Source organism: Caloenas nicobarica, chromosome 1 (genome assembly GCF_036013445.1).
Source record: "Caloenas nicobarica isolate bCalNic1 chromosome 1, bCalNic1.hap1, whole genome shotgun sequence".
In the NCBI taxonomy this organism is placed as follows: Eukaryota; Metazoa; Chordata; class Aves; order Columbiformes; family Columbidae; genus Caloenas; species Caloenas nicobarica.
In genome coordinates, this window is record NC_088245.1 from 59,035,238 (window position 1) to 59,060,389 (window position 25,152).

A 25,152-nucleotide genomic window follows, 5' to 3' on the forward strand; every position below is an offset into this window, starting at 1 on the left:
GTCGTCCACCCCTCGCAGCACCGTCGTCCCACCGCTGGCAGCACCGTCCCACCGCTGCCATCGTCGTCCACCGTAGCACCGTCGGTCGCTAGCAGCGTCCCCCGCCAGCACCGCCTAAGCAGCGCGCCGCCTCAGGAGCGCGTCTAGCGCTAGCATCGCCTACTGCTAAAACCGCCTCAGCATCGTGCCGAGTGCCAGCACCGCCGAGCGCCAGCGCCCTCAGCCCTTCCCCGCGCCGCAGCGAGGGACCGAACCCGGGTGCCGGCACATCGGGATCAATTGCGCGCCGCCTCCGCGGCGCAGCAGCCACTATCACCGCCCGCCGCCAGCGCCCTCAGCCCTTCTCCGCGCCGCAGCGAGGGACCGAACCCGAGCAGCTCCGACCGCAGGTCCGTACCCGACACACAGCCCCGTTCCGCTTCTGCAGAGACACCCGCACGCTCCACAGACCCACGCAACTCAGCGGATTTAACGCTCTTCCCGCCCTTACAGAGACTCGCACAGCACGCAGGACACTTGCTGGTTTTGCCGCACATTTTTCTGGGCTCTGTGCCTGCCCGTGGTGGCGGAGCAGCCCACGGAAGTTCCCGCTCCCTCAGGTCGTTTCCCCCGTTTTTGGGGAGCGAGGGGGAAAAGGGAGGTCGTTATGAAAATCCCCTTCCCTCACCAATATACCAGTGGGCCTTTAGACTGTAAAGGCATATGAGCTTTGTCAATACGCATTATTTCACCTTTTACAATGCGACGCAGTGGGGGAGCGGATTGGGACTGGAGATTATGGTATTAAAGAAAGTTGAAGAGTGGACCAGCCCTGGAAATAAAGACTGTGCTCTCAGGAGTTTGGAGCTGCACACGGAGGATAAAGTTCCACCTGTGCAACTACGTGTCCCCACCTGCGGGACAGTAGGTGAGTTCGAAGGTAGCTCAGAGGACTTGGGTTCTCGCTGTGCACTCTGCACTGTGCACGTCCACCCGGTCTCTAGGCAAAGAGGGGGTATTTGCACCATGGTGGTGAGTTCTTGCTGATTGCATCACGCCATAGGAGTAATAGGATTGTATCATGCAAGTAGGTCGTACCTGCTCACCAAAAATCTACCCGGACTAAAGATTCAGTTAATTGAAACGGGGGGGGGTGTATCCATCATGTCTTCTGATATGTCTTCAAAACGCTGCTGGCCTTGCTGAGAATTAATTACAGCAAGGTGGAGCCCAGGCACATTGGGATCAACACACAAGCAGTGAGATAAATAGGGTGACTTTGCCAGGTTTAGGTAATTCTTTGCGTGGATGTCAGTCATAAGTAACACTGTTGTGGGAGCTAAATCCTTACAGGGTACAAAAAAATGCTGTAAACCCAAATTTCAGTGTGTCAGGTTGCCTGACACAAACTCATACACATGAACCAACTTTATTTATTTTCCAACCTCTCTCCTTGGCACAGCTCCAATCTCCATTTTGTTGAGAGTGTCGGAATATTTCCACACTGGATGTAGATAGGTGGACAATCTCGGCAACATCCCCCAGTCTCTGCCCATGCTCAGAGCAGGATTCTTCTGATCCACTGACTTTCTGGCTGGAGGGTGGTCCCCAGTGAGAGTTAAACTCAACTTTGCCAGGCTCTCTTCAGGGAGGACGGGCAGCTGAGGTGAAGCAGTGATGGGTGTCCCGGGGCAGGGGGGGACAGCGTGTCACCCCATGCCTGCTCTGGACCGCCAAAACAGGGCTGTGTCCCCTCCATCCTGCCCAGGCACCACACTCCACCACAGGGGGGCTTTGAGAGCACAAGTGTGGAGCAGGCACCAATTTTCTGTCCTGAGTGCCAAACTGGGGAAAAGTGGGGGGTGACAAAGTCCCTTAGTCACCAGCAATGGCTCATCCTTGTCCTGGTAGTGGCTCTGCCCCTCCCTGAGCACTGCAAAGAGGGATTTCACCTCTCTGCTTTGCTTAGACGTGCCACTTGTTAGGTCATCAGGCTGAAGGTTTGGGTGAAGAGGATTCATTAATAGTAACAGCATCCTTGGCTGCTGTGTACTGTAGCGGTGCTTGGTGGTGAGCAGTCGTGTGCCCTTTATCACGGGGAATGTTTCTAGCTTGCTTTTTGTAGCCCTCATTACAGTATTATTGATGCAGCATTACTACTACTGGAGAGAAGCTGCTAAATTAATGCATACTGTGATTCAGTTACAAAAGACATACTCATCATTAACCAATTGACATGATAGATGTTTTCTGGCCACCTGCAAAATGAGGGGATATTTTTCAAGTTTTAGATCCTTCTGCATGACAAGAGGGAGGCAGAAGATTAAGTGATACATTGTTTAGAAGCAGTGTTTAGCTTATATTTGACTAGTAATTAATAGATGTATTGTAAGTAAGAAACTAATCAATTACGACTAACTTGATACTAACTTTATGATTATGCAATTATTTCCTAGTATAGACGTATTGTATGTCAAGAATTTCCAAAAATTGTAATGAATATGTAATAATTGTGTGAATATAAGCAACACAAGAGCGTCCAGTTGTTGAAGAACTTATTGAGGATGATCCCCAGTGTTCCCCAGCACTGGAAAGAAGGAACAGGGACAGAGACTTACTAGTTGGCAAGATTTAAAAAAAAAAAAAAAAAATACTACTAATAAGAGAAAATAATGCAAAACATAGAAAGCCAACATCCTGACACCAGCAGCTGCAGGGCTGATGCCTGGAAATCCTGGACTGGACTCCGCAGTAAAGAGGGACTGGATTCAGGGATGTGTGGACCAACAGCAGGGTCAGGATTGCAAGCAGGAGAACAGACAGGGTCTTCTTCAGATGCTTCAGATGCCATGGATGAAGAGAATGAGACCCCTGTCATCTCCCAGTTTCATGCTTAATATGACGTGGATGGCATGGAATACCTCGTTGGGCAATTTTGGGTCACCTGTTCCATCTGCCCCTCCCTGCACGTACGACCCTCTCACTTATCTGACGTACAAAATTTATCAGCAACCTTGGCTGCTATAGCAATAAAAGACAAACCTGTGCCTTTTCTGCATACTATCCCTACCATTAGCTCAGTAAAACTGTAAATATCGGCCATTATCACTTCTAGAGTGAACACTGTCTGAAAAACATGCAGCCAACTTCAGAAAAATGCAGTTACTTTGAAGAACCTAATTAAAAGGAAAATTCACTAAAAGAGAATTGATCTTGTTTTAGTCAAAACCAGGACAGGGAGACCTTATCGCTCCCTACAACTCCCAGAAAGGCAGTTGTAGTGAGGTGGGCAGTCTTATCTTCCAGCTAAGAAGAAATAGGATGAGAGGACGTTAAAGAAATGCTTTTGATCCTCGGCTTCCTGTAGCATCGTCTCAAATGTCTGTGCTTAAAAAAAGTAATTTATTCAAACAATATTAAAAAAAAATTAAATGGAAAGGTATAGCAAAGAAACAGTCCAGACTCTGTGCCTCTCAGGCAGAGGGGCCTCAAAACAAAAGAGGCTTGGGCTTTTCAGCCCTCACAGTCTCTGCTGTGCACCCACTCTTCGCACACAATTCATGCGCTGTCCACACACCTTTCGGTCCAAGGTCATCTAGTCCAAGCCCCCGCCATGAGCAGGGACATCTTCACCTAGATCAGGTTGCTCAGAGTCTCGTCCAGCCTGGCCTTGAATGTTTCCAGGGATGGGGCATCTACAACTCTTCTGGGCAACCTGTGCTAGTATTTTACCACCCTCATTGTAAAAAATCTGTTCCTCATGTCTAGAATACACCTGTATATATTTTGGCATGTGGCAGCTTTTGCAGCTCTATCTGCCAATTACTCCTTTCAATTTTGCTGGATCCTTTGGTGTGAGCTGGACAGTGTACTACAGCAATTTTCCTTGAAGGTTTAATAGCTTCAAACAACATTTGGTTTTCAATCTCAGAAATACTTTTTCTTCCTTGAGGTAAGGAATCCTTGTTCTTTCTATAGCATCCCTGTTGCATGACACACACTGAAGGCATATGAAAAGTGTAAATAGTTACCAGCTGATTATGTCCCCACTAGACTGCTCTTCCTAATGCAGTTAATTCAGCCCCTTGGGCACTCACTGAGGGTTGTAGATGTTCTGCTTCATGTACCTTTAAATTTCTCACTGCATAGCCCGTGTGTCATTTTCCATTCACATACTACGAAGATCTATTGGTGAAAAGAATTAGATCCAAGTTCTCTAGAGGTTAATCCCATAGATCTTCCCATAGATAGATAGACTGGAACACTACCTTAGCACAGTCACGATGCACCTCACCATTGGAAGAAACAGGCAGTTAGGTTGCTGCATTCAAAAATTTTACATCTTTTTAGAGTAATATTATTTGCACCTAAAAATCAATAATTCCTAGCAATGAGCTCTTCCTGGGGACAATACTTGTGTTCTTATGTACAAACAGCAATCTCCATTTATTGCCACAAACACCTTTTTATATAGTCTTTACCAGCTCACGAGTCTTTTTGCTATTGCTTACAGGCTGCAATAGTAACATATCATTGGCTAATTTTGCTATTGTCAATGTTACTCTTTTACTCCCTTCTTTCTCACAGGTACACCTTAATATCTTCAAGGTCAATCTCTGTTCCCATATCCTCCCTCAGGGAATCCATGGACCCACCGTAGTCCCCCACACTGCTTCTTTTTAGGATTGCTGCTGCTTGTCACTTCAACATCAGACTTATTCCCTGCTGCTACAGGATCCTGTTGAGTAATAAGTACAAAGGCAGCCATATAAGGACTCCACTGCCTATTCCTTCGTTCTTATGCACAAATATTTCAAAAAGGTTGGAGTTATCCAGCAACCACAACGCTGGAGCAAAAGCAAAAGCTAAAGCTTCTTTGATAGCACGGAAAGTCTTATCCTACTGTGCTGAGACCACCAGTACCACAGACCCACAGTTGAAGAGGAACCCCAGGCCATTCTGTGCTGCTGAAAGAGGTGAAGCTGCGGAGTTCCCAGCAGGAAAAAGCCCTTTCTCCATTATAGCGTTCACATCAGAGCTTTGGGCTTCTGGCAGAGATATGGCCGGTGCTGCAAGCAGCTTGAACTCACAACAGTATTGCCAGTCAAAAATACACACGCACCTTGGTAGTAAACTGGGAACCTGCAATAAGAAACAAAGACAGTGCTGGTACCCTCAGGAGGGTGGCTGTCCCCTCAAGTGCCTGGAGGGAACAAGGGCTGCCTGCAAGGGACAGGCCCAGCAGCCACGTCCCACCAGGCCCCTGCCCGTCCCAGCACAGGACGGTCTCCCTGTGACCCTGGTTCACAACGGGACTCACGTGTGGTTGAAGATGCTGCCGTCCACCCACTCCAGGCGCCCGTCCTGTCTGCGCAGCCCAACCCAGTAATCAATGTTGCCCTTGAGGTGTGATAGAAACTCCTGGGGAGGAAAGAGAGAAGCCAACAGTCAGGAGCTGCTGCTGCCCCAGAGTGTCCCTGTCCCAGCCCCACATGAGGCCCCAGGATGGCAGCACCTCCCACCCAACGGCTGCTCCACCAAGCTCCAGAGCTTCTGCATGAGCTCCCCAGCCTGGCCAGCCGCACTGGTCCTGCTCTGCTGGAGCTCTGCTGTGCTTGCGGTCCCGCTGAGCTCCATGCGGGAGGACACGCACCCTGGGCTCCACACTGTACCTGAGCCTCCTTCCCTCTGAGGCCACACGCCAGAACTGCATCTGTGTCCCTAGAAGCACCTCCAACCTCCCAGCACCAACCCCGAGTTCTGCACCCAACCCAGACCCCACCACACGGCCACAGCAGCCCCTCACTCACCATTTCCCACTCCCTCTTGATCACAGCCAGCGAGGCCCCGAGCGAGGAGCACCGCTCCCGGCCCCACTCCCAGCTCCCCTCCTCGCTCGAGAGGTAGTAGCAGACATTGCGGTACCCAACCCAGTCGTCAGGACAGCCCAGCACGGCAGCTGCACGCCCTCCATCTCTTCCTGCTGGAGAGGGAAGGGGAGAAGGTCAGAGGACTCCGCTCCACAGGGTCCAGGGGACACAGCTCCATGGGGCAGGGAAGGGGGCAGACCCAAGCTCCCCACACGGGGATCCCCCATTTGCTGCCAGGGACCCACAGGGAGCAAACACCCCAGGGGTTAACAGCCTGCCCCAGGGCACAGCCGGGGGTGTCCCTGCCCCTCCCCAGGAGCCCTGGGCCAGGGCAGGGGCACAGCCAGCCTGAGGGGCTGGCCCCAACACGCTCCCCCCACCAGCCTTGGCCTCACACACCAACGCCTGCCCCAGCCCTGAGGGGAAGGGGCCGCATCCAGCCCGGCGGCACACACGGCTCCGTGCTGAGGGGCCGCACGCAGGCGCCTGCTGCTCCCTTACCTGACAGCACAGCAACGGCCGCTGCCAAAACCAGGACCAGAGCCACAAGCACAGCCAGCACCAGGACATACACTGGATGCAGCGTGCACCACTCACCTGGAGGAGGAAAAAGCCACCAGCAGTGAGGAACCGTGCTGTCCCAGAGCTGGCCTGGCCCTCACATCCCCACCACTCCCAACACCAGCTGCCCAGGGAAGGCAGGAGGGACCCTCCAGCCTGTTTCGTGCCCCTCCAACAGCTGGAAGAAACCTCACTCTTGTCAAACCCAGTCCTCACGGGCTGACACTCCCACAGGGACACTGTGCCCTCCCGACAGGCCACAGGGGTGGCCCTGCACTCACCCAGAAGCCTTCTGCTTGTCCTCTTCCCAGGCAGCTCTGGCTTCCGGGATGCCCCTCTGTACTGGGGATCCAGGCGCTTCTCCGTGTTCCCATCATTGTCACAGACTCTGCTCTTCTCCCCTTGTCCCAAAGGCAAATGAGATGGGCAATCTCTTTGCTTGTCACAAGCCCAGTCTTGTGTCCAAGGCATCTTATCCGCTCCCAAAGCCTGTTTCCAGCCAAGCTGGGTGTATGGGAATTGCACAAGAATAGCGAGGAGGCTAATTGTAAATACACTCAAGCGACTGTAGCTGCAGTGTAGAAAAAGCACAAACATCACACTAATTGTTTTACTGACCATGTGTGCTTGACAAGTAGAACCTCTGTGTTAGATAACATAGGCCTGTGAGAAACTCTAAGGCACCTTATCGCTACACCTGAGACTCCTGCTTTGTTGTGAGAAAGCAGAGGCTGTGCCTGCTTGAAGCCTTGAAATAACAGGCGAGCTCAGCAGGCCCAGTGATCTTCTACCAGGGCTGAACTCTGCAGCACGTGTGTCCCCTGCCCGGTAGCTCAGGTGCTGCTTCGGAGATCCCCCGCTAGAGAGGTAACTAAAATAAAACTTGCTCTTTGCAAATGCATTCGTGGCCTCTGGCTCTTCTTGCAATGTGCCTGCATTGGTTCACACACTGGGACAGTTTTATGACCACAGCTGTTACCTTCGTATTGGGAGACTGCGGCGAACATGATAGCGATGCAATAGGAATGTTTAATTCTGTTGCCCGACAGCTGTCGCAACTCATTTGAAGCATCAGCCAGGGGTTGATATCATCCAGCACACATCTGGAACAACCAAGCAGACTCACTCACCCGCTTGGCTATGCTAGCAAAAGAGAGGGAAGAGGAGAAATGGGAACACCTGCTGGACAGGGTGCACATTAAGCGTGGTCACTCAGGGCTCAGAGACCTCCTGGAAGCTGGGAGCAGAGGATGGCCCGTTACCCGAGAACTACATAGCACAGCAATTTTTGCCTGATTCCTATGATATATCAGACTAGAATAACACCCTTTGCAAGATCCTCCGCTCCATCTGTGGGATGGGAAAGTACTATGGGAAACCTGGCAGGTTAGATACATAGGACCTTTTAGAGATCAGAAGGGAAATGATATGTGCTTGTTGGGGTGGAAGCAATATCGGGATTTTTCCAGGCTGGAGCAGTGACATGGGCAACCAGGGAAAAGACAGTGTAAAAGTTAAAACTGTGGTTTAGTTTCTTATCAAAAGCCAAATCAATTCCATCATATAACAGCAGCCACTTCACTGCCAGGGTGCTCCAGGAATGAGCAAAAACTGAAGGAGTACAGCAGATGGTTTATACCCCTCACTATCCCCAAGCAAACAGGATAGTTGAAAGAACAAATTGTCTGTTAAAATGTTTTCTGAAAGTCTGTGAGCCTGGATGGTCTGTGCAATTCTCAGAAGCTATGACCAAAATAAACAACAGCTGGGGAGTTAACAGAGGTCCACAAATTACTGCATTTTACTTGAAGTCTCCATCTATACTTCCTGGGGTAAAAGAAACTAAAGACCCCATAAATCTTCTCCATTATCCTGGACAACCAGCCCTGGTTGAACTCCCCAGTGTGGGGGAAGTCCCCCTGGTACCAAACACCCCTTTTCAGTAAGTCTGCCTGGGTGGCCACTGATGCCTGTAGCAGGCAGCATAAAAAAAAAAAAAAAAAAAAAAAAAAAAAATCAATATTAGGTGGATTGTTCTCTCTCTTTAAAGCCAGTTTGATGAAGGATCACATTTTCCCGGTTTGTTTCCTTGCAGGGAGAAGAGGAAAGAAATTGATCTTTGTCTGTCAAAAGTGTATGCTTTATCAGGGCACATGTTTACTTTTAGCCTCCGCTTTGTGGCTTTGACTGTTAGTTTGATCATACTTTTAGGATGTATATGTCATTTTGGTTTTGGTTCTGGGTAGTTTTCTGCCTTCTCCCCTCTACCAGTCAAGGAGAGGAAGGAGTGGAAACAATTCTCCAAACCTTGCATGGAAATTGATTCAGGGATTTATGAGAGTTTGGAAGCACACCGATCAGGGAATATGTATGACCATTCCTCAGTCTGCTGAACAAGGGATGAGGTTTTTTTTTTGTTACCCCACTGAGTGGAATTCTTTGTCTAATAACAAAATCAGACTCCAGGGATTCCCTGTGTTTATTTGCCCATCCAGTGGGGCTGGGACAACGGGCTCTATTCAGTGGAGAGCAGACTCTCTACTAACAGGGGGTTATCGTGAGACCTTTTTCCGGTATGAAGTCCCAAACACTATCCTGAGAATAAATGACACCTATTTCATTGTGTATATTTTAAGGGACAATTTCGAGAAAAGAAGGGTTAACACCTCCCACCCACAATTCAATTTTACCTTTGAGACATCCCAAATTGGGGCTTCATGAATCATTGTGTTCCAAAATGTGTCAGTCCTATGGGGAGACTACAGCCTCTTGGCAGACAACCTTACCTTGCTTAGCTCCATTTTTCCATCCTCTTAAGCAGCCCATTATGAGGCTCGTTATTCTTTGAATATAACTCGCCCATAGTGTATATAACTTCCCCACAGATTAGGATCAGAACAAAGGGATTTATCTGATATTCAATGGATGTGGTCACAAGTAAACCCTGTTTTGAAGCCTTGAAGATATGATATCATTTAAAGAAAAGGGAGTTTGCAAAATGTTGAATCTAACCAAGGGAAAATGTTGTATTACTATTCACAATGCCACTACCTCTATAGAAGAAGATTGTGCCAAGATGAAAGACATGGCTGACCAGATTTCTAAACTGTTCCAATTGCTCCAGCCAACAAACTGGCTTGAGGAACTCTCACCCAGATCCTGGTTTACCTCTTTTACATTCTCTAGGACTTACTGGGTGTGGAAAATGGTTAGCACAAATTAGAATAACCCTATTAACTGGATTAGTGCTTCTGGTGGTTGGCATAGCCATTGCTAAGTGTATGATTACTCACTTTCCTCTGCCTCTTAGAATGACAGAATAGTTTAGGTTGGAAGGCACCTTCAAAGGTCATCTAGTCCAACCCCCTGCCATGAGCAGGGACATCTTCAACTAGACCAGGCTGCTCAGAGCCCCATCCAGCCTGGCCTGGAATGTTTCCAAGGATGGGGCATCTACCACCTTTCTGGGCAACCTGGGCCAGTATTTCACCACCCTCAGTGTAAAAAATGTCTTCCTCATGGCTGGCCTGAATCCCTCCTTTTAGTTTAAAACGATTACCCCTTGTCCTGTTGCAATGGCCCTGCTAAACAGTCTGTCCCCATCTTTCTTACAGGCCCCTTTTAAGTACTGAAAGGCCACAGTAAGGTCTCCCTGGACCCTTCTCTTCTCCAGGCTGAATAACCTCAACTCTCACAGCCTGTCCTCATAGGGGAGGTCTTCCAGCCCTCTGATCGTTTTGTGGCCTCTTCTGGCCCCTCTCCAACAGGTCCGTGTCTTTCCTGTGCTGAGGGATACACGTACAACTGCTGATACACACATACAACTAATATTTCTTCCCCCATATATCTGGCATAGCCCTGGCCTCACAGATCACAACAGCAACTGGAACTTGCAGCTGTTGGAGCACAAGCTCCCTGCCCTGCCCATGCAAACACCAGCACCAAGAAACCACAAGCTGCTGGCACAGAGAACTGCACAGCTATGAATCCCAGGAAAGCTGTGAACCCCAGGAACGCTGTGAATCCTAGAGCTGCCCCCGTGGGCTTGTGGCAGCAGCTCCTGCCCTGGCAGCGCTTCCAGCTCGGGGCCCTCAAGCGCTCGCGTAAGAACTGCGTGTCTTGGGAGAACAGGGCGGCTGACTTACGGGAAAAACAGCAAACGCTCCTCCCCGAAACGCCCCCCTTCCGCCCCCGAGGAAGGGAGCGCCAAGCCCCGCAGAGAGGCGACAGGGCTGTGGAGCTGGGGCTCCTGAAGCAGAACCTACTGCCCGGGAAAGCCCAGGCTGGAGCGGCCCCGACCGGGAACCCACCCACCGAGCCCCGGGGCAGCGGAGGAGCCCGACAGACCGAGCCCAAGCGCGGCTGCGAAAGCCCCCGGAGAGGAAAGTCTCTACAAGATCCCTTCTGTGCGACAGAGGAGAATGAGCCGCAGCTGCTGGGAAACAGGCTGCCCTGTCGCCGCGGCTGCCCTCGCCGCCTCCCCCGAGCGACCGACAGGAGGTCCCTACCTGCCCCCTGGCTAGGGGGCGCCCTTCCTACCTGCCCCCTGGCTAGGGGGCGCTCTTCCTTCCTCCCTCCCTCTTCCCCGAGCGACCGACGAGAGGTCCCTACCTGGGTCACCCCCGTCCCCCAGCTCAGGCAGCTCCCGCACACGCCTTCGGGCTGATATCGCCCTTTATAGAGTCGGTCACAGCCCGCCCAGCGCTCTGGCCATTCAGAGCGCAAGAATCAGGAGTGACGGTGGAGACAGCCAATCGGAGCGAAGCGCTTTCTTTTAAACCCTCCTAGCGCTTTGTTTTAAACCCTCCTAGGGCTGAGTTGTTTTTTCGGTTTCTGTTTCGGTTGCTCCGTCTCCCGCTATTTTGGGTGGAAAGTTGCTTATTTTTGACTCACATAGGTGTCAGAGGCTGTACCCTCAGTTCCTGCTGCTGTTTTTTCCAGGTCATTTCTCTGTTTGTCTGGGACCAGCAGCTCCTGGCGGTTCCTGCTTCCTAATCCCTCAGGCTGTTTCCCCCGCTTTTGGGGAATGAGGGGTGCAGGGGGTTGTTATTAAAGTCTGTTTCCCTCACCAGTATATCAGTCACTCTTTGGAGTATAAATGTGTATTAACTTTATTAAGATGTATTGTTGCACATTACATGCTGCAACACAATTGAGGTGGTGGAATTTTACTGGAGGTTTTGGTATTAAAGAAAACAAATTGGGGGGCAGCCCTAAAAAGTAAAGATTTGGCTTCTTGGGAGCTTGGAGCTGCGTGTGAGAGATAAAGGATCCCTTTGGACAAGCCCAGCATCTGCTCCTCTGATGTGGTTTTGGAACACTGCCAGCATTGTTGAGAATTGTTTACAGGAAGACAGAGCCCAGGGCCACGGTGATCAACAGACAAGCAGCAAGAATAATACAGAAATCGTGTGGCTTTGCAAGGTTTAGATATTAGTACTTGTTAGCAGGGAGGTTTCTTGTGGGATGCCCTCTCTCCGTCCTCCAGGCAGCTTGTTTACTGTTCTTACTTGATTTTTGCAGTCTCTGCTGATGGTATTTCCTGGCACTGGCCTGCAAGGTCCAACCCCTGTTGCTCAGCGGCAAGATCAAAATAAGTTCAGAGTACATGGCCTGAAATTTCAGCGAGTCCCAACTTGTGCTCGGTTTGTCTACTCAGGCCATACCTGGCAGCAAGTTGTTGCTGTGAGTAACACCAGCAGACCCAGGGCTTGTGCTCCAGCAGCTCCAGTGGGCGCGTCTCCTCCCGCACAGAGCTCGGCAGAACCCAAGCACAGCAGAGCTCCAGCAGAGCAGGACCAGCGCGGCTGGCCGGGCTGGGGAGCTCGTGCAGAAGCTCTGGAGCTTGGTGGAGCAGCCGTTGGGTGGCAGGTGCTGCCATCCTGGGGCCTCGTGTGGGGCTGGGACAGGGACACTCTGGGGCAGCAGCAGCTCCTGACTGTTGGCTTCTCTCTTTCCTCTCCAGGAGTTTCTATCACGCCTCAGGGGCATCACTGATTACTGGGTTGGGCTTCGCAGACAGGACGGGCACCTGGAGTGGGTGGACGGCAGCAGCTTCAACAACATATGAGTCCCGTTGAGAACTAGGGCAGTGGGGAGACCGTCCTGTGCTGGGACGGGCAGGCGCTGCAGAACACTTATACGTGGCTGTGTGGACTGGGGCCTCAAGCACAGAAGTGTTTTCTTTCTCCTGGGACCACCCCAGCACTCGTCTTGCTTTTCTAACAATTCACCTGTAGCTGCTTTTGCACCGTCGTGATGAAGCTTGAGGTGCTGCTGCCAGATGACATGGGTATGGAGAGCTTGGCTGAGGTGCCTGTGGCAGTTGCACTTCCCCCCCCACGCCCTGAGAACTGGTGTGGCAGTTGCACAACCCCGGCAACTTGCAAGCTAAATTTTCATGCAAGCCCGGTGAAACGGAAACTGAATATCTCTGACGCGTTTCACTTAGGGGCGGTGATCGGATATTATTGAATAATGAGGAAGCTGCGGGCTTTTGGGGACCTGGTGTGTTTTTAAGTGATGGTCCGGACTGTAATCAGCCCATAACATCTCGTGTGGCTTACTGGGCAGGTGGTGTAGATCCCAGAGAACGTGGAGAACCCGGCATTATTAAAATACGAGGCTTGTCGGAGTTGGCTGAAGGCATTCAAAAGGCTGCTTGTATACAAGCAATATATGAGAGGGGGCGTTCACTCCCCATGGCTGTGTCAGTGAATCCCACCCACCTTCGTCCTCTCATCTGGGGATTACTGGACGCCTTAAAGATATATGTCCAGTCCCTGAGGGAGAGAATTCAGGAAGTCATCGATCGTAATAAGGAGAACCCCCGAAATCCTCCTGCACATGTATTAACCTGGGCTGAAATCCTGCACAATTTAGTCACCTGCGGCCGTGAAATGGGATGGGTGGACTCGGTTAGCAGCACTGACGGGAACAGGAGAGTTCGGAAAACGGGTTGCGATTCTTCCCCTGGACGACTCTCCCCGCTCCGGGAACCTCCACCCTTCTGCGACCAGTTAAACCGGATCGGCAGTACAGAGCGAGGCCGCTTGTGGCTCAGGCGCTTGCCTTAGGGGTCTCCCGAACAATGCTACACCAACTCTCTACCGAACACATACAGGAGCTGGTGGAATTACTAGGGGGGAAACCTGAGAATATGAAAAGAGCACCAGCAACCGCCCCCCACCTTGAGAACAGCTGAGACTTTAACCCTTTCATATCCTCAAGAGGGGAATCAGGGGAGTCAAAAAACTAGAGGCTGCGGGTTGGGATCTGGACTGCCCGACCCGCCTAATACTTTCTTGCCAATGGTCCGCTGATAAGGAACCATACATAGATATTCCCATCGGGTCAAAGCGAATAAGTTTAAAATTCTTGATTGACACAGGCACCCAAATCAGTGTTTTAAACAAGCAACAAGCTGATAAACTCGTGATTAAACCATCAAGGAAGGCTGTTAATATAGTAGGGGTAACGGGTGTAGCCAAAAGGTGTCCTTTAGCTCGAACTCAGTTTTGGCTGCCTGGGGAGAAGCGAATGACGGCTGTGGAAATAGCTCTGAGCCCTTACAAGGGAAGTATATTGGGATTTGATATCTTGGCAGGTAAACGGTGGTGCTTGCATAATGGTGAGATTTGGAGTTTCAGGAGCCATGCTGCAGAGGCAGCTTGCGTTAGGATCTTGCAACTCACCTCTGTGCCGCTGCAGCTTAAGGGAGCTGCTGATATTAGGATTTTGCAAATTGCTCCTGCTTTACCACAATCTAAAATAACCTGCACTCTGCAATACCCACTGCCAAATGCAGCAAAACAGGGTATTATGGAAGTAATTTTTGATCTTGAAAAAAGACAAATAATCAGCCGCACCCACTCTCCCTATAAGTCTCCAGTTCGGCCCGTTTGCAAACCTAATGGGCAGTGGAGCCTAACTATTGATTATCGAAAACCAAATAGCAACACCAGACCCCTAACAGCTGCCGTACCAAATATGTCCTTGGTGGTGACTGCAATACAAGCAGCAGCCCATCCATGGATGGCCACCTTAGATGTCAAAGATATGTTTTTTATGATTCCCCTAAGGGAGGAAGATAAAGCACAATTCGCTTTTACCTGGGAAGGGAACCATATATACCTTTAATCGGCTCCCTCATGGGTACGAGCACTCTCCTACCATTGCCCATAATGCCCTTGCTGCACTCATAGACACTGTGAAGGTGCCCTCAGGCGTTCGCCTGTATCAATATACAGGTGACATCTTAGTGGGCGGAGACAATAAAGAACAGGTTGGACAAGCAGCAGAGACTATTTGGAACCTATTGGCACAGAATGGATTGGATATTCCACCTTCCAAGTGCCAAGGTCCTGGGCAGGAAGTTAAATTTCTAGGGGCTTGGTGGATAGTGGGAGCCATGGCAGTGCCTGATGATACCCGAGCTACTAGAGAAAGGGGGCAAATCCCAAATAGCAAGGCAGATCTGCAACATCTATTGGGTACATTAGGGTACTGGAGAAAGCGTATTCCAGGATTTTCCATGATTGCCTGCCCCCTATATGACCTACTCGGAAAAAACAAAAAATGGGATTGTACTTTACAGCATACAGAGGCCCTTAATGTTCTAAAAGATGAACTTAAAACCTACCAGAAATTGGGCCCACTGCATCCACAAGACCTGCTAAGGGTGGAACGGGGTTTTGCAGAACATGCGTCTTGTTGTGGCATATTCCAGAAGGGGCCAAGTGGGCCAGCCAGACCCTTGTTGTTTTCTTCCACCGCATTCAAGGAAACTGAACAACGATGTTCAGAGTGGGAAAAGGGACTCCTCTCACTCACCCAAGCAATTAAGGAGGTAGAGAGACTGTGTATGTCACAGGACATTATTGTGCAAGGTCCTTTCTCTCTGTTAAATTCTATCCTCAAAGGGTCACCCCCGCCCCGAGGAGGTGGCACAGGAAGCAACAGTACGGAAGTGGTATGCCCATTTGGAGGGAGTTAGTCAGTTGTTGCCATTGAAAGAGGGTCCTGTCAAAATTTCAGAACTCCAACAACCTGTGAATGCTGATCCAGTCCTGCTTAGCCTGCCTTATGAGCCCTCCCGAATTAAAGAAGCACCTGAGTTAACCCAGGACTCAGACACACAGGGGGTCTGGTTTATGGAGGCATCATCCCATTGGGTAGGGACAAAGTGGCAGTATAAGGCAGTAGTATAAGGCTGTCCGCAGTGTGGGATGAGGCTTAAAGCTGATCACCCAAATCAGGCCCTGGCCCAGCACGTCAGACAGGGCAAGGCTCTCTGGAGTACGTGGCAAGCTGACTACATCGGGCCATTAAAACCCTCTCGTGGAAAGAAATACATCCTGGTGGGAGTTGAGGTGGTATCGGGACTATCAATGGCTACAGCTGTCAGCGCTGCCACTGGAGACCAAACAGTGTGAGCATTGTGTGAGTGGTTTAGTATTCTGCCTACCCCTGAGAATATCCAAAGTGATAATGGCACACATTTCACAGCTGCCGTGGTTCAAGACTGGGCTAGGGGGGAAAGTATTAAGTGGGTGTTTCATACACCATATTACCCCCAAGCCAATGGGATGGTGGAATGGACCAATGGTTTGACTAAAAAACTTGCAAACGTCTCACGACATGGCTGGGACACACGGTTGACACAAGCTGTCCTCCTTGTTAGTAACCGCCGGGGAAGCTATGGGAGCCCCAAAATCAGGGCATTTTGCCCTGATAGGCCACTTACAGACAGTGGCTCTGCAACAGACAAAGGGACAGACCAGCCCCAAAGAACACAAGTGGGCCAGCCTGTCACGATGAAACTACCTTCCATTGGTATTGTACCCATGACTTTAGCAAAACCTAGGGGGTTATATGCTTGGGAGGCCCTTGATGAAAATGGAAAAACCCACCACATTAGTGTCCGGTGAATAGTCCCGGACTTTTAAAGCCCAGTTCCAAGGGACTGAGGCCTGTTTTTGTGTTCTCTTGCAGGACAAAAGGAAGATGGACAATCCCGACCGCCCCAATGTACGGACGGGGTGGGAAAAGCTTCCGTTGAAACTGCGTGCTGGTTGAAGTCAGTCTTTGGAATGACACCAGGGTGACACCAACAGGCCGTTCAGGAGACAAGTCTGCAACTGGTAACACTGATGAGCTCTATGCATGACATCGCATAGGCTCCTTAAATACAATGACTGTCCAAAGCCAGGCCATGTTACACTTGATCCTATTGAAGGAAAAAGTGTATACTGGAAGCTATGTCTACATTCTGACCATCTGGGTGCCATTACAAGAACCACTACAAGGACAGATAACAGAGGACTCAGGGGCTATTGCTGCTGTATTGGGAACCAACTGGTTTTGTTTCTTGACTCAGAGCAATTGTTACTGTACTAGGGACCAACTAGTAAGAACTTATTTGTTTTCTTTATCAGGACGGCTAACCAGCCTTCTCCAGTATTTGTTAATAACTGTAATTGTTGTAATTTGCACTATTCTATTGTTTATTAGTAGGTTGACTTGTGATGATAATGATAACAAGGAGGTGACACATAAGGTATGGTGATCCACAGTGGGCATTAAAACTCACCAACAGAATGCCCCCTTTGACTTTGGAGGCAAGAGGTGACTGCACCACCACTCCAAAGTGGTCCGTCAGATCATGACTGTGGTCACGGGGTGGATTGTGTGGCAGTTGCACTTTCCCCCGCCCCACGCCCTGAGAACTGGTGTGGCAGTTGCGCTGGTAGCTGCCCATTCCCCCCTCTCAGAACTGGAGCCTTCAATGGGGCAGCTAATGGCTCTTTGTGGAGACCCAGAGCCAGTGGGCAGGGTGGTTAGCAGGGGAGGGGCCAAACGTGCCCACAGCCCAGAGAAGCTGAGAAGCTTCTCGAATGCCCACAGTCAGGGGAGGGGTGCAGAGAAGCCGAGAACCTTCTGGAATGCCCACAGTCAGATATGAGCAGACTATAAATGGGGTTCCCGGCGGAGACCCCCTTTGGGTGGTCTTCTCGGAGCTGTGGGTCTGCCGTGCTGCCAGAGTCCCTCCCCTTAGACGGAAGGAAATGGGCGGTTTTGCCGTGCACTGAGTGCAGTTGCTTGCCGTTGTCTGGCAGAGCATGAAAGTAAGGGGTTAGTGCCAGCAGTAATTAAATAGTGCTTAATTAGGCTAATGAAATAGCTGCCAATGAGGAGAAGTGGGGATATAGGGGTTCCTGATGTGCCCATCACTCACCACATCCATGGCTTGTGCAATAACAGGCACTGACCTGTCAGTATGAAAAGCTGGTTAACAAGCTCTGCAAAAACATACATATTTATGTTTTTCCTGTCCACCGTGGAGGTTTTTTTGGGGGGAAAGAGGGATTTTTCTAATTTCTCCTTTCCCCTGTAGGCAGCAGCCCTGTAGCCTGATTTTCCTTTCTCTAGAGGAAAAGCACCCCCGTGGCCTTTACCAGGTGTTGGGGCTGCTCTCCCTGGCAGTTTTGGGGCTGTTTAGCTGCGATAGTGGCAGGAAGCTCTGGCCCTGCTGACAGTTTGTACCTTGACAGCAAAAGCCCTGCATGGTCATCAGTGGTTTGGTTTCCTGTCCCCTGCTCTGTGTCCCCAGCCCTGTGCCTTCCTGGTTCTTCCGTGACATGGAGGACGAGGACGGTTACATGGTCTTAGACCAAAGGGGGAAGCGGGGGGCTGCAGGGAGCTCGGGTCCCCTGCAGGATGCAGGTAATGGGGGGTTGTGTCTGTTGGTGTGTTTCCCACCCCCGATATTGGTGGCGGAGAGAGGAAATATGGGGGGGTGTTGATGGGTGTGATGAGAGAAGCGGGGTGATGCCACTCGTTGTTTCTCTGAGAGTTGCTCAAGGCAGGGAAACGGAGGCCTGGAGTGAGGGAGGAGGCTCTGGTGGGGCTTTTCTCCGGGTGTGTGACCCCAAAAGTGGAAGCAGAGGGATTTTTTGCGGAGACACTCGGCTCCTGTTGCTGCTGGTCCGTTGCTGGGGTCACCCCCTTGCGCAGGAAGGGCTGCAGGCATTTGAAGGGTTCACCCCCCGTCCACCCTGCTTAGGGCTCTCTGGGGATGGAGGAGGGTTGACAGATGCTCTTGAGCTCCCCCTCTTTTTTGGCACCCCTTTTCCTGTCTGCAGGATCCCACCTGCCAGAGCCCCAGGAGGGTTTTGCCCCACAGTGGGCGCATGTCCCCGCAGCAGCCCCCCGACGTCCCCACTGCCTCCTCAGGGTCCTGACAGCCGCCCTGTCCCTGTCCCTCATCGGCTGTGGTGAGTTGGCCCCCGTGGACTTTGCTTTATTTTAGGGGGGGGTGGGACACACATAGGGTACCCCCAAAACCAGGCTGAGGATCTGTCTCTCCCAGTGTCTTGGCTGGTGGCAGAGAGGGGACAACCTGAGGGGACCGTGGGGTGCACAAACACATCATGGAGACACAGTCATGCTGATCTGGATGGCGTCTGCCTGGAGCTGAGGAAGAGCCTGTGTCCCCTGCAAGGTGACCCACCCTTCATGGCATCCCTTCATTGGGACCCCTTGCCCCTCCAAATAAGCCACGAGCATCCTTCTGGCATTATCTCTACCCCGGGTGCCCTAGTGTGGCAGTGTCCGTATGTCCATCTGCAGAGAGTGAGGGGTGCAAGATCTGTCCCTCGGGCTGGAAGCTGCACGGGACCAAGTGCTACTGGGCTGCCGACGAGACCAGCTCTTGGAGCGAGAGCCGGGAGGACTGTGTGAATCGGGGGGCTGAGCTGCTGATGCCGGGAGACCAGGACGAGTTGGTAAAGGGACCGATGGCGTCAGGGACGTGGGACGGGTTCTGGGGCTGGTGATACTTGGGGAGGGGTGAAGCCTTGCCCCAAAATCTGGGGTCAGCAACCAGCCCTGTGCCCAAGCCTCTGCAGGGCCTTTGCCGGTGTCAGAGTGTGGGGGACACCAGTGGGGCTTGGTCCTGGGATGGGTCTGCGTGAGGACAGGCTGGAGCCTGTTTGAAGATGGCGATTGCTGACACATCAGCGTTACCACCTGCCCTCTCTGCCGGTACAGGATTTCCTAAGTAAAACCCTCCAGAATCCCACCCGCTACTTCTGGATTGGCCTCTCCTTGCCCTCCGCCGGGAAGGGCTGGATTTGGCTGAACGGCTCCCGCCTGGACCAGAGCCGGTGAGCACTTTTGGGTGTTGGGCTGGGGCCACCCCCATCACCCAAGGGACCCTCGTGCCGAGGCGCGTGCTCATGCATTCCCACCTGCATCCCCAGGTTCCAGCTGAGCCCCTGGGATGCAGGCAGAACATGTGGGGTGCTGAGAGGGAACAGGATCATCTCTGATAACTGCAGCTGGGCCTGTCAGTGGATCTGCCAGAAAAAAGTCACCCAGCTCTGAGCTGGAGGCCACGAAATGGGCCAACAGAGGGACAGACCTTCAGGGACGGGCCAGGATCAGGCCCTCGGTGCAGGGATGTGGGAGCCACTGCTGACATTGTGCGATGACCATCTGCATAAACTCATTATGATGTTAACAGGGCTGTGTGTGGTGTTTTCAAACAGATTTTCTCATGGAGAGGGGTGGAAGGAGCATCCTGCTGTACCAGATAAGCTTCCTGGTGCACAACATACTGGGGCACTGGGGGAGGATATGTATGGAAATGTACAACTTTGCCTCCCTGCTCTAGCAGATGGACACAAAATGCAACTCTGTGGCATCTTTTTGGGGAGCCAGGGGGTTACAGGGATCAGAGAGAGCATTCCATAGAGCAGAGCACAGAAAATATCCCTCTTGCAGCAGAATGGTTCATTTCTTGGGGGATCCTCTTCAGCAGCTGCACTCTTAGAAGTCTCAAAAGAAGCTGTGAAAACTTTGGATCTGGCAGGTGTAGGAAAACCCAACAGCACAGTACTTAAAGACTGGCTTTTTAGCCATCCTGAACTCCAAAGCAAGCTCTAGACCCTCCAAGCGTTCATTGCAGTTTGTAGGTCTGTTGCTGTAACTCCGAATGTCCCTTCTATTTATATTCAAATCCAATAGATTTTGAGTGCTTCTAAATTCTAGCTTGACTTGATTACAGCTACAGTGGAAAATAATCGAAAAATAAGCTCAGGACAGCGAAATTTTACAATACAATATCTCTGGACTCTGTGGCCATCACTACAGTAGGTGGCGCTATCACTTCAGTCAACTGAGCAAGTAGCTGAACCGGGGATCTTACAAACCTCTCAATAAGAGGATTCTTTGTGCAGTTTTAAAGAACAGCCCAACAAAGTAAGTAAGGATCAGGCCTTTGGCATGCGTCTGTGTTGTGGCCAAATTCCAGTTTTAGATTTTTCAGGTCAAATTATTTCCTTAGGAAAACTATGAATTGTGCATTTGCATAATAGTTTTTCCATCTGCTTGAGTCTCTCCACTCAGAGACTTATTGGTCCTTTCAATATTTCACCTGAAAACATGTACATCTTGTTCCCTTTATTAAGTTCTGTGAAAATCTTCGGATTGCTGTCAGCAACATCCAACATAATGACCCAGTCTTGCTATCCTGCAGTTACTAACCAGAACAATCACATCTTGCTGCAAGTTGAGAGGATCACATCCTGGAATGATACTGCACATCCTCTGGATTTGCACATGAATTGGATCTATCTGAGCTAGAATGTATATCTGACCCTCTTACCCATAATGTGGGGTAAACCCCAAAACTATTTACTGTCTGTACTCTCATAAGATCCCAGGAGGTAAGATGGTAATGTTATTCCCATCTCCAAAGAGAAAGTCAGAGAACCTATAGTCCAAGTGGCTTTGCCTTGTTCACATAGAGGCTGTGTTAGAATGGAGACTTGCATTATATATGAAATATATCTATATCTCAGGTATACATAGAGCACACTTTTGATCTGTGTTTCCCATTTGAACAAAATAGTCCACAAAAGCTGGTGAAGGGGTTAGAGCACAAGTCTGATGAGGAATGGCTGAGGGAACCGGATCTGTTTAGCGTGGAGAAAAGGAGGATGAGGGGAGATCTCTGCAACTACCTGAAAGGAGAATTGTAGAATGGTTTGAGTTGGAAGGGACCTTCAAAGGTCATCTAGTCCAACCCCCTGCCACGAGCAGGGACATGTTCAACTAGATCAGGTTGCTCAGAGCCCCGTCCAGCCTGGCCTGGAATGTCTCCAGGGATGGGGCATCGACCACCTCTCTGGGCAACTGGTGCCAGTGTTTCACCACCCTCAGTGTAAAAAATTTCTTCCTCATGTCTGGCCTGATTCTCTTCTCTTTTAGTTTGAAATCGTTATACCTCGTCCTGTTGTAACATGCCCTTCTAAAAAGTCTATCTCCATCTTTCTTATAGGCCCCTTTAAGCACTGAAAGGCCACAATAAGTCTTCCCAGAGCCTTCTCTTCTCCAGGCTGAATAACCCCAACTCCAACTGGAGGTTGTAGCATGGAGGGTCTTGCTCTCTCCTCCCAAGTAACAAGCAATAGGATGAGAGGAAATGGCCTCAAATTACACCAGGGGAGGTTTAGATTGAATATTAGTAAGAATTTATTCACAGAAAGGGTTGTCAGGCATTGGAACAGGCTGCCCAGGGAAGTGATAGAGTCACCATCCCTGGAGGTGTTTGAAAGATGCACAGATGGGGTTCTTAGGGACACGCTTTAGTGGCAGTGTTAAGATAACGGTTGGACTTGAGGATCTTGAGGGTCTCTTCCAACCACAATGATTCTATGACTCTATGATTCTGTGCCTCTGCACTGGTATTTAGGTTGTCCTAGTGTTTTGCAGAATGAAGGCTTGGTCCGGAAGGCTGTTAAGTCCCGTGTGCTGTGGAAAAGGTCCTAAATACTGGAAATCTGAAATAGAGAACTTTGCTTTAGACAAGCCTAAGGCATTTGTGGCTGTTACTAAACCTCTTCCCAGTGTATTAAAAAACCCACAGAGCTGTAAATCAACTCAGTTTCTGTCTTGATAATGGATTTAAAAGGCAAGTTGAATCTCTCCCAGAGGTAGAGAAAGAAGTAATTCCACAAGAAAGCAGAAGAGACATAAACCTTCTCATGTGTATGGATTTACTGTCCAGTGTATATTGAAATACAGCTGTGACAGCTACTGCATTCCATCAGGGTCATCGCTTTCTTCGAGATAATTTTGGCTATGTACGGACCTTTGTTTCTTCAGTAATACACAGTCAAAATCAATGCAGACCTTGAGGTGTAAATTTCTCTTGATTGTGTTCAAGAAGTGCAGAAAGGACTCTTGTATTTTTTTATTATATTTCATTGGGCTCTCTATGACTGTGTTCATCAGACCAGTTATGCTGCTTTTCCTACAGTGCAATGCTGAATCAGAAAGCCAGGAAGAACAAGGTATTGCTGCCTTAGGAATATTATTAGTTTGGTAAAGAGCTCACAAAGCCTTTCCAAAGCTATATCATCTGTGATTCCAGTTTGCAGTAGGGTGTACGAGATGGCCAGAATAAAAGTAGAGAGCACGCTTAGGTGAACAAGGAAAGTCTTCTGAACTCTTATTCGTATTGTGCATTTTTTGTTAGATTGGGGTTTTTTTCCCTTACCTTGGCACATAAACAATCACATGGGAAACCTCGAATGAGCAATTATACAAGACATAACTTGGAACAGTAAACAACTGGGCCTGGGTTATACAAATGACTGAAACAGTAAAAGAGCGAATCTCACTAAAGAAGTGCAACCTGCAGGCACTCCTTTTTATTCCAAAAGGAGCAGTTACCCAAGACTACTTTAAAATAAAAATTTACAATGCAAGTTCTGAAGGAAATTGTATCCACTGGGAAATACAGTAGAGAGAGGTCATCTTTAGGTTCACAAGTCTCTTATTTCTATGTAACTTGTCTTAAAAATTGACCTTATGTTGGTTTCCATATACCTCATGTTAAGGTGTTTGTATAATTATTGTAAATAAGCTTCTAAGTGAGGTTCCCTGAGATAACTGCCTTAATTCCAACAGTGTGAGTGTCCTTGGGCCAGTGTAATTTTTTAATATATTTCACTGAAACATTACATGCTCTTCTAATAACTTGCTTGTTGGATGTTACAATTATATCATTAAACTGCAAATATGAAATAAAAGGGTCAGAATCCTTAGATCCAGGATACAGCTTTAATGAATGAGTCTCTGAAACATTTATGGTTTAATATAAGCCATTTACATATATATGAGTGAAAGAATAATTCTAAAAAAATTCTTATAATAGTGGTTATATTAATTTTATAGACAGAATAATTTTTTTCATCTGCCCATAGCAGGTTCACAAATGCAAACAAGCTCACTATGGATGTACTCCATGGCTGTACATGAAGCACAAGCTCAAGAAGTGGGTCCATGTGAACATCAGGAGGTTCAACTTGGCGAAGTGCAAGGTCCTGCACCTGGGTCGGGGCAACTCCCGGTGTCAATACAGGCTGGGGATGAAGGGATGGAGAGCAGCCCTGAGGATAAGGCCTTGGGGGTACTGGTGGACAAAAAGCTGGACATGAGCTGGCCATGTGTGCTCACAGCCCAGAAAGCCAAGTGTATCCTGGGCTCCAGGGAGACCTTATTTCAGCCTTTCAGTACTTAAAAGGGCCTATCAGAAAGACGGAGACAGACTTTTTAGAAGGATGTGTTAGGACAGGACAAGGGGTAACGATTTCAAACTAAAAGAGGGCAGATTTTGATTAGATATAGGGAAGAATTTTTTTACATTGAGGGTGGTGAAACACTGGCCCAGGTCGCCCAGAGAGGTGGTCGATGCCCCATCCCTGGAGACATTCAAAGCCAGGCTGGACGGGGCTCTGAGCAACCTGATCTAGTTGAAGATGTCCCTGCTCATGGCAGGGAGGTTGAGCTAGACAACTTTTGAAGGTCCCTTCCAACCCAAACCATTCTATGATTCCGTGTTTCTACTCAACCTACTGTTTGATTCTACTTTGCTAGAATTATCTGAAGTCCTTTATTTCTTCCACAGGTACTGTGAGGTTATGAAAATACTTGAAAAAAATTATTCACTACCAACTCCATATCAGTAGGCAGTGTAACTGCCCTGCATGACTGCATGAACTGTCTGGGGTGATTCAGGCTAAGTAGTCCTTTTGGGAAGGTTCGTTTTAAAATGCTTAGATAGGGGTTTTTTAGCACATTATTTGCACATATCTTTTTCCAGCCTTTCAAATCTTGCCTTGCAGTTTGTTTCCCAGTAAAGAAACTGTCATGTAGGCAGTGCCTTATCAGACAACAGTTTTCTTGTAGACATGTTGATGTTGCACCTGTTACAATGAATTTAACAACCATGAGCCAAATGAAGCACACTCACTTAACAGGAAGGTTTAAGAGCTGAACAGGATCAGAGGGAAGACTTCACTGTGACACTTGCATTTGGAGACAGCAGTAATGGGCAATCACGTGGTTTCTCACATTTGTAATTCTTGGTGCCATGCCAGAGTGATCGGAGTTGTCAACTGATATTTTTTCTCAACTTCAAAAGCATCTCCCAAATCCTCAGCAAACTCTTCAGCCTTAATCAAAAACATCTCATTGCCTGTGTTTGCTGAAACAGGGAAAAGTGTCAAAATATTTAACTTGGAGACAAATTATTGGACAAATGATGCCTTGTAGATTATTGGTTGGGACAACAGGATACTTGGTTGGAAAAAGGGGATGAGTATGTAAAAAAGATTTATGACCTACATGGTTCTCTGCACTGGGCTCACATCTCCTAGTAAATGAACTTTTT

The 25,152-nt window shown here is 49.4% G+C and overlaps 1 protein-coding gene and 1 long non-coding RNA gene across 6 annotated transcripts; one reads left to right on the forward strand and one right to left on the reverse strand.

Moving 5' to 3' along the window:
• Window positions 1-1,383: 1,383 nt before the first annotated feature.
• On the reverse strand, window positions 1,384-11,072 carry LOC136003126 (early activation antigen CD69-like). 4 transcript variants are annotated; one of them, XM_065658439.1, is made up of 6 exons: window positions 11,022-11,072; window positions 6,692-6,914; window positions 6,351-6,446; window positions 5,790-5,962; window positions 5,300-5,400; window positions 1,384-5,121 (listed from the first exon to the last, which is right to left on the reverse strand). In XM_065658439.1, exons 2-6 carry the CDS (start codon window positions 6,879-6,881, stop codon window positions 5,007-5,009), a joined length of 675 nt encoding a protein of 224 aa, XP_065514511.1. In that variant the 5' UTR covers window positions 6,882-6,914; window positions 11,022-11,072; the 3' UTR covers window positions 1,384-5,006. The 4 variants fall into 4 exon arrangements, with proteins under 4 accessions (XP_065514511.1, XP_065514509.1, XP_065514510.1 ...); XM_065658437.1 differs by having other exon boundaries at window positions 6,692-6,981; window positions 11,022-11,063; XM_065658438.1 differs by lacking the exon at window positions 11,022-11,072 and adding an exon at window positions 7,390-7,521 and having other exon boundaries at window positions 6,692-6,981.
• Window positions 11,073-11,370: 298 nt separating this feature from the next.
• On the forward strand, window positions 11,371-19,186 carry LOC136002020 (uncharacterized). 2 transcript variants are annotated; one of them, XR_010607878.1, is made up of 4 exons: window positions 11,371-16,552; window positions 18,554-18,685; window positions 18,781-18,912; window positions 19,041-19,186. It is a non-coding gene; the product is annotated as an uncharacterized LOC136002020 (long non-coding RNA). The 2 variants fall into 2 exon arrangements; XR_010607877.1 differs by having other exon boundaries at window positions 18,781-19,186.
• The last annotated feature ends 5,966 nt before the right edge of the window (window positions 19,187-25,152 follow it).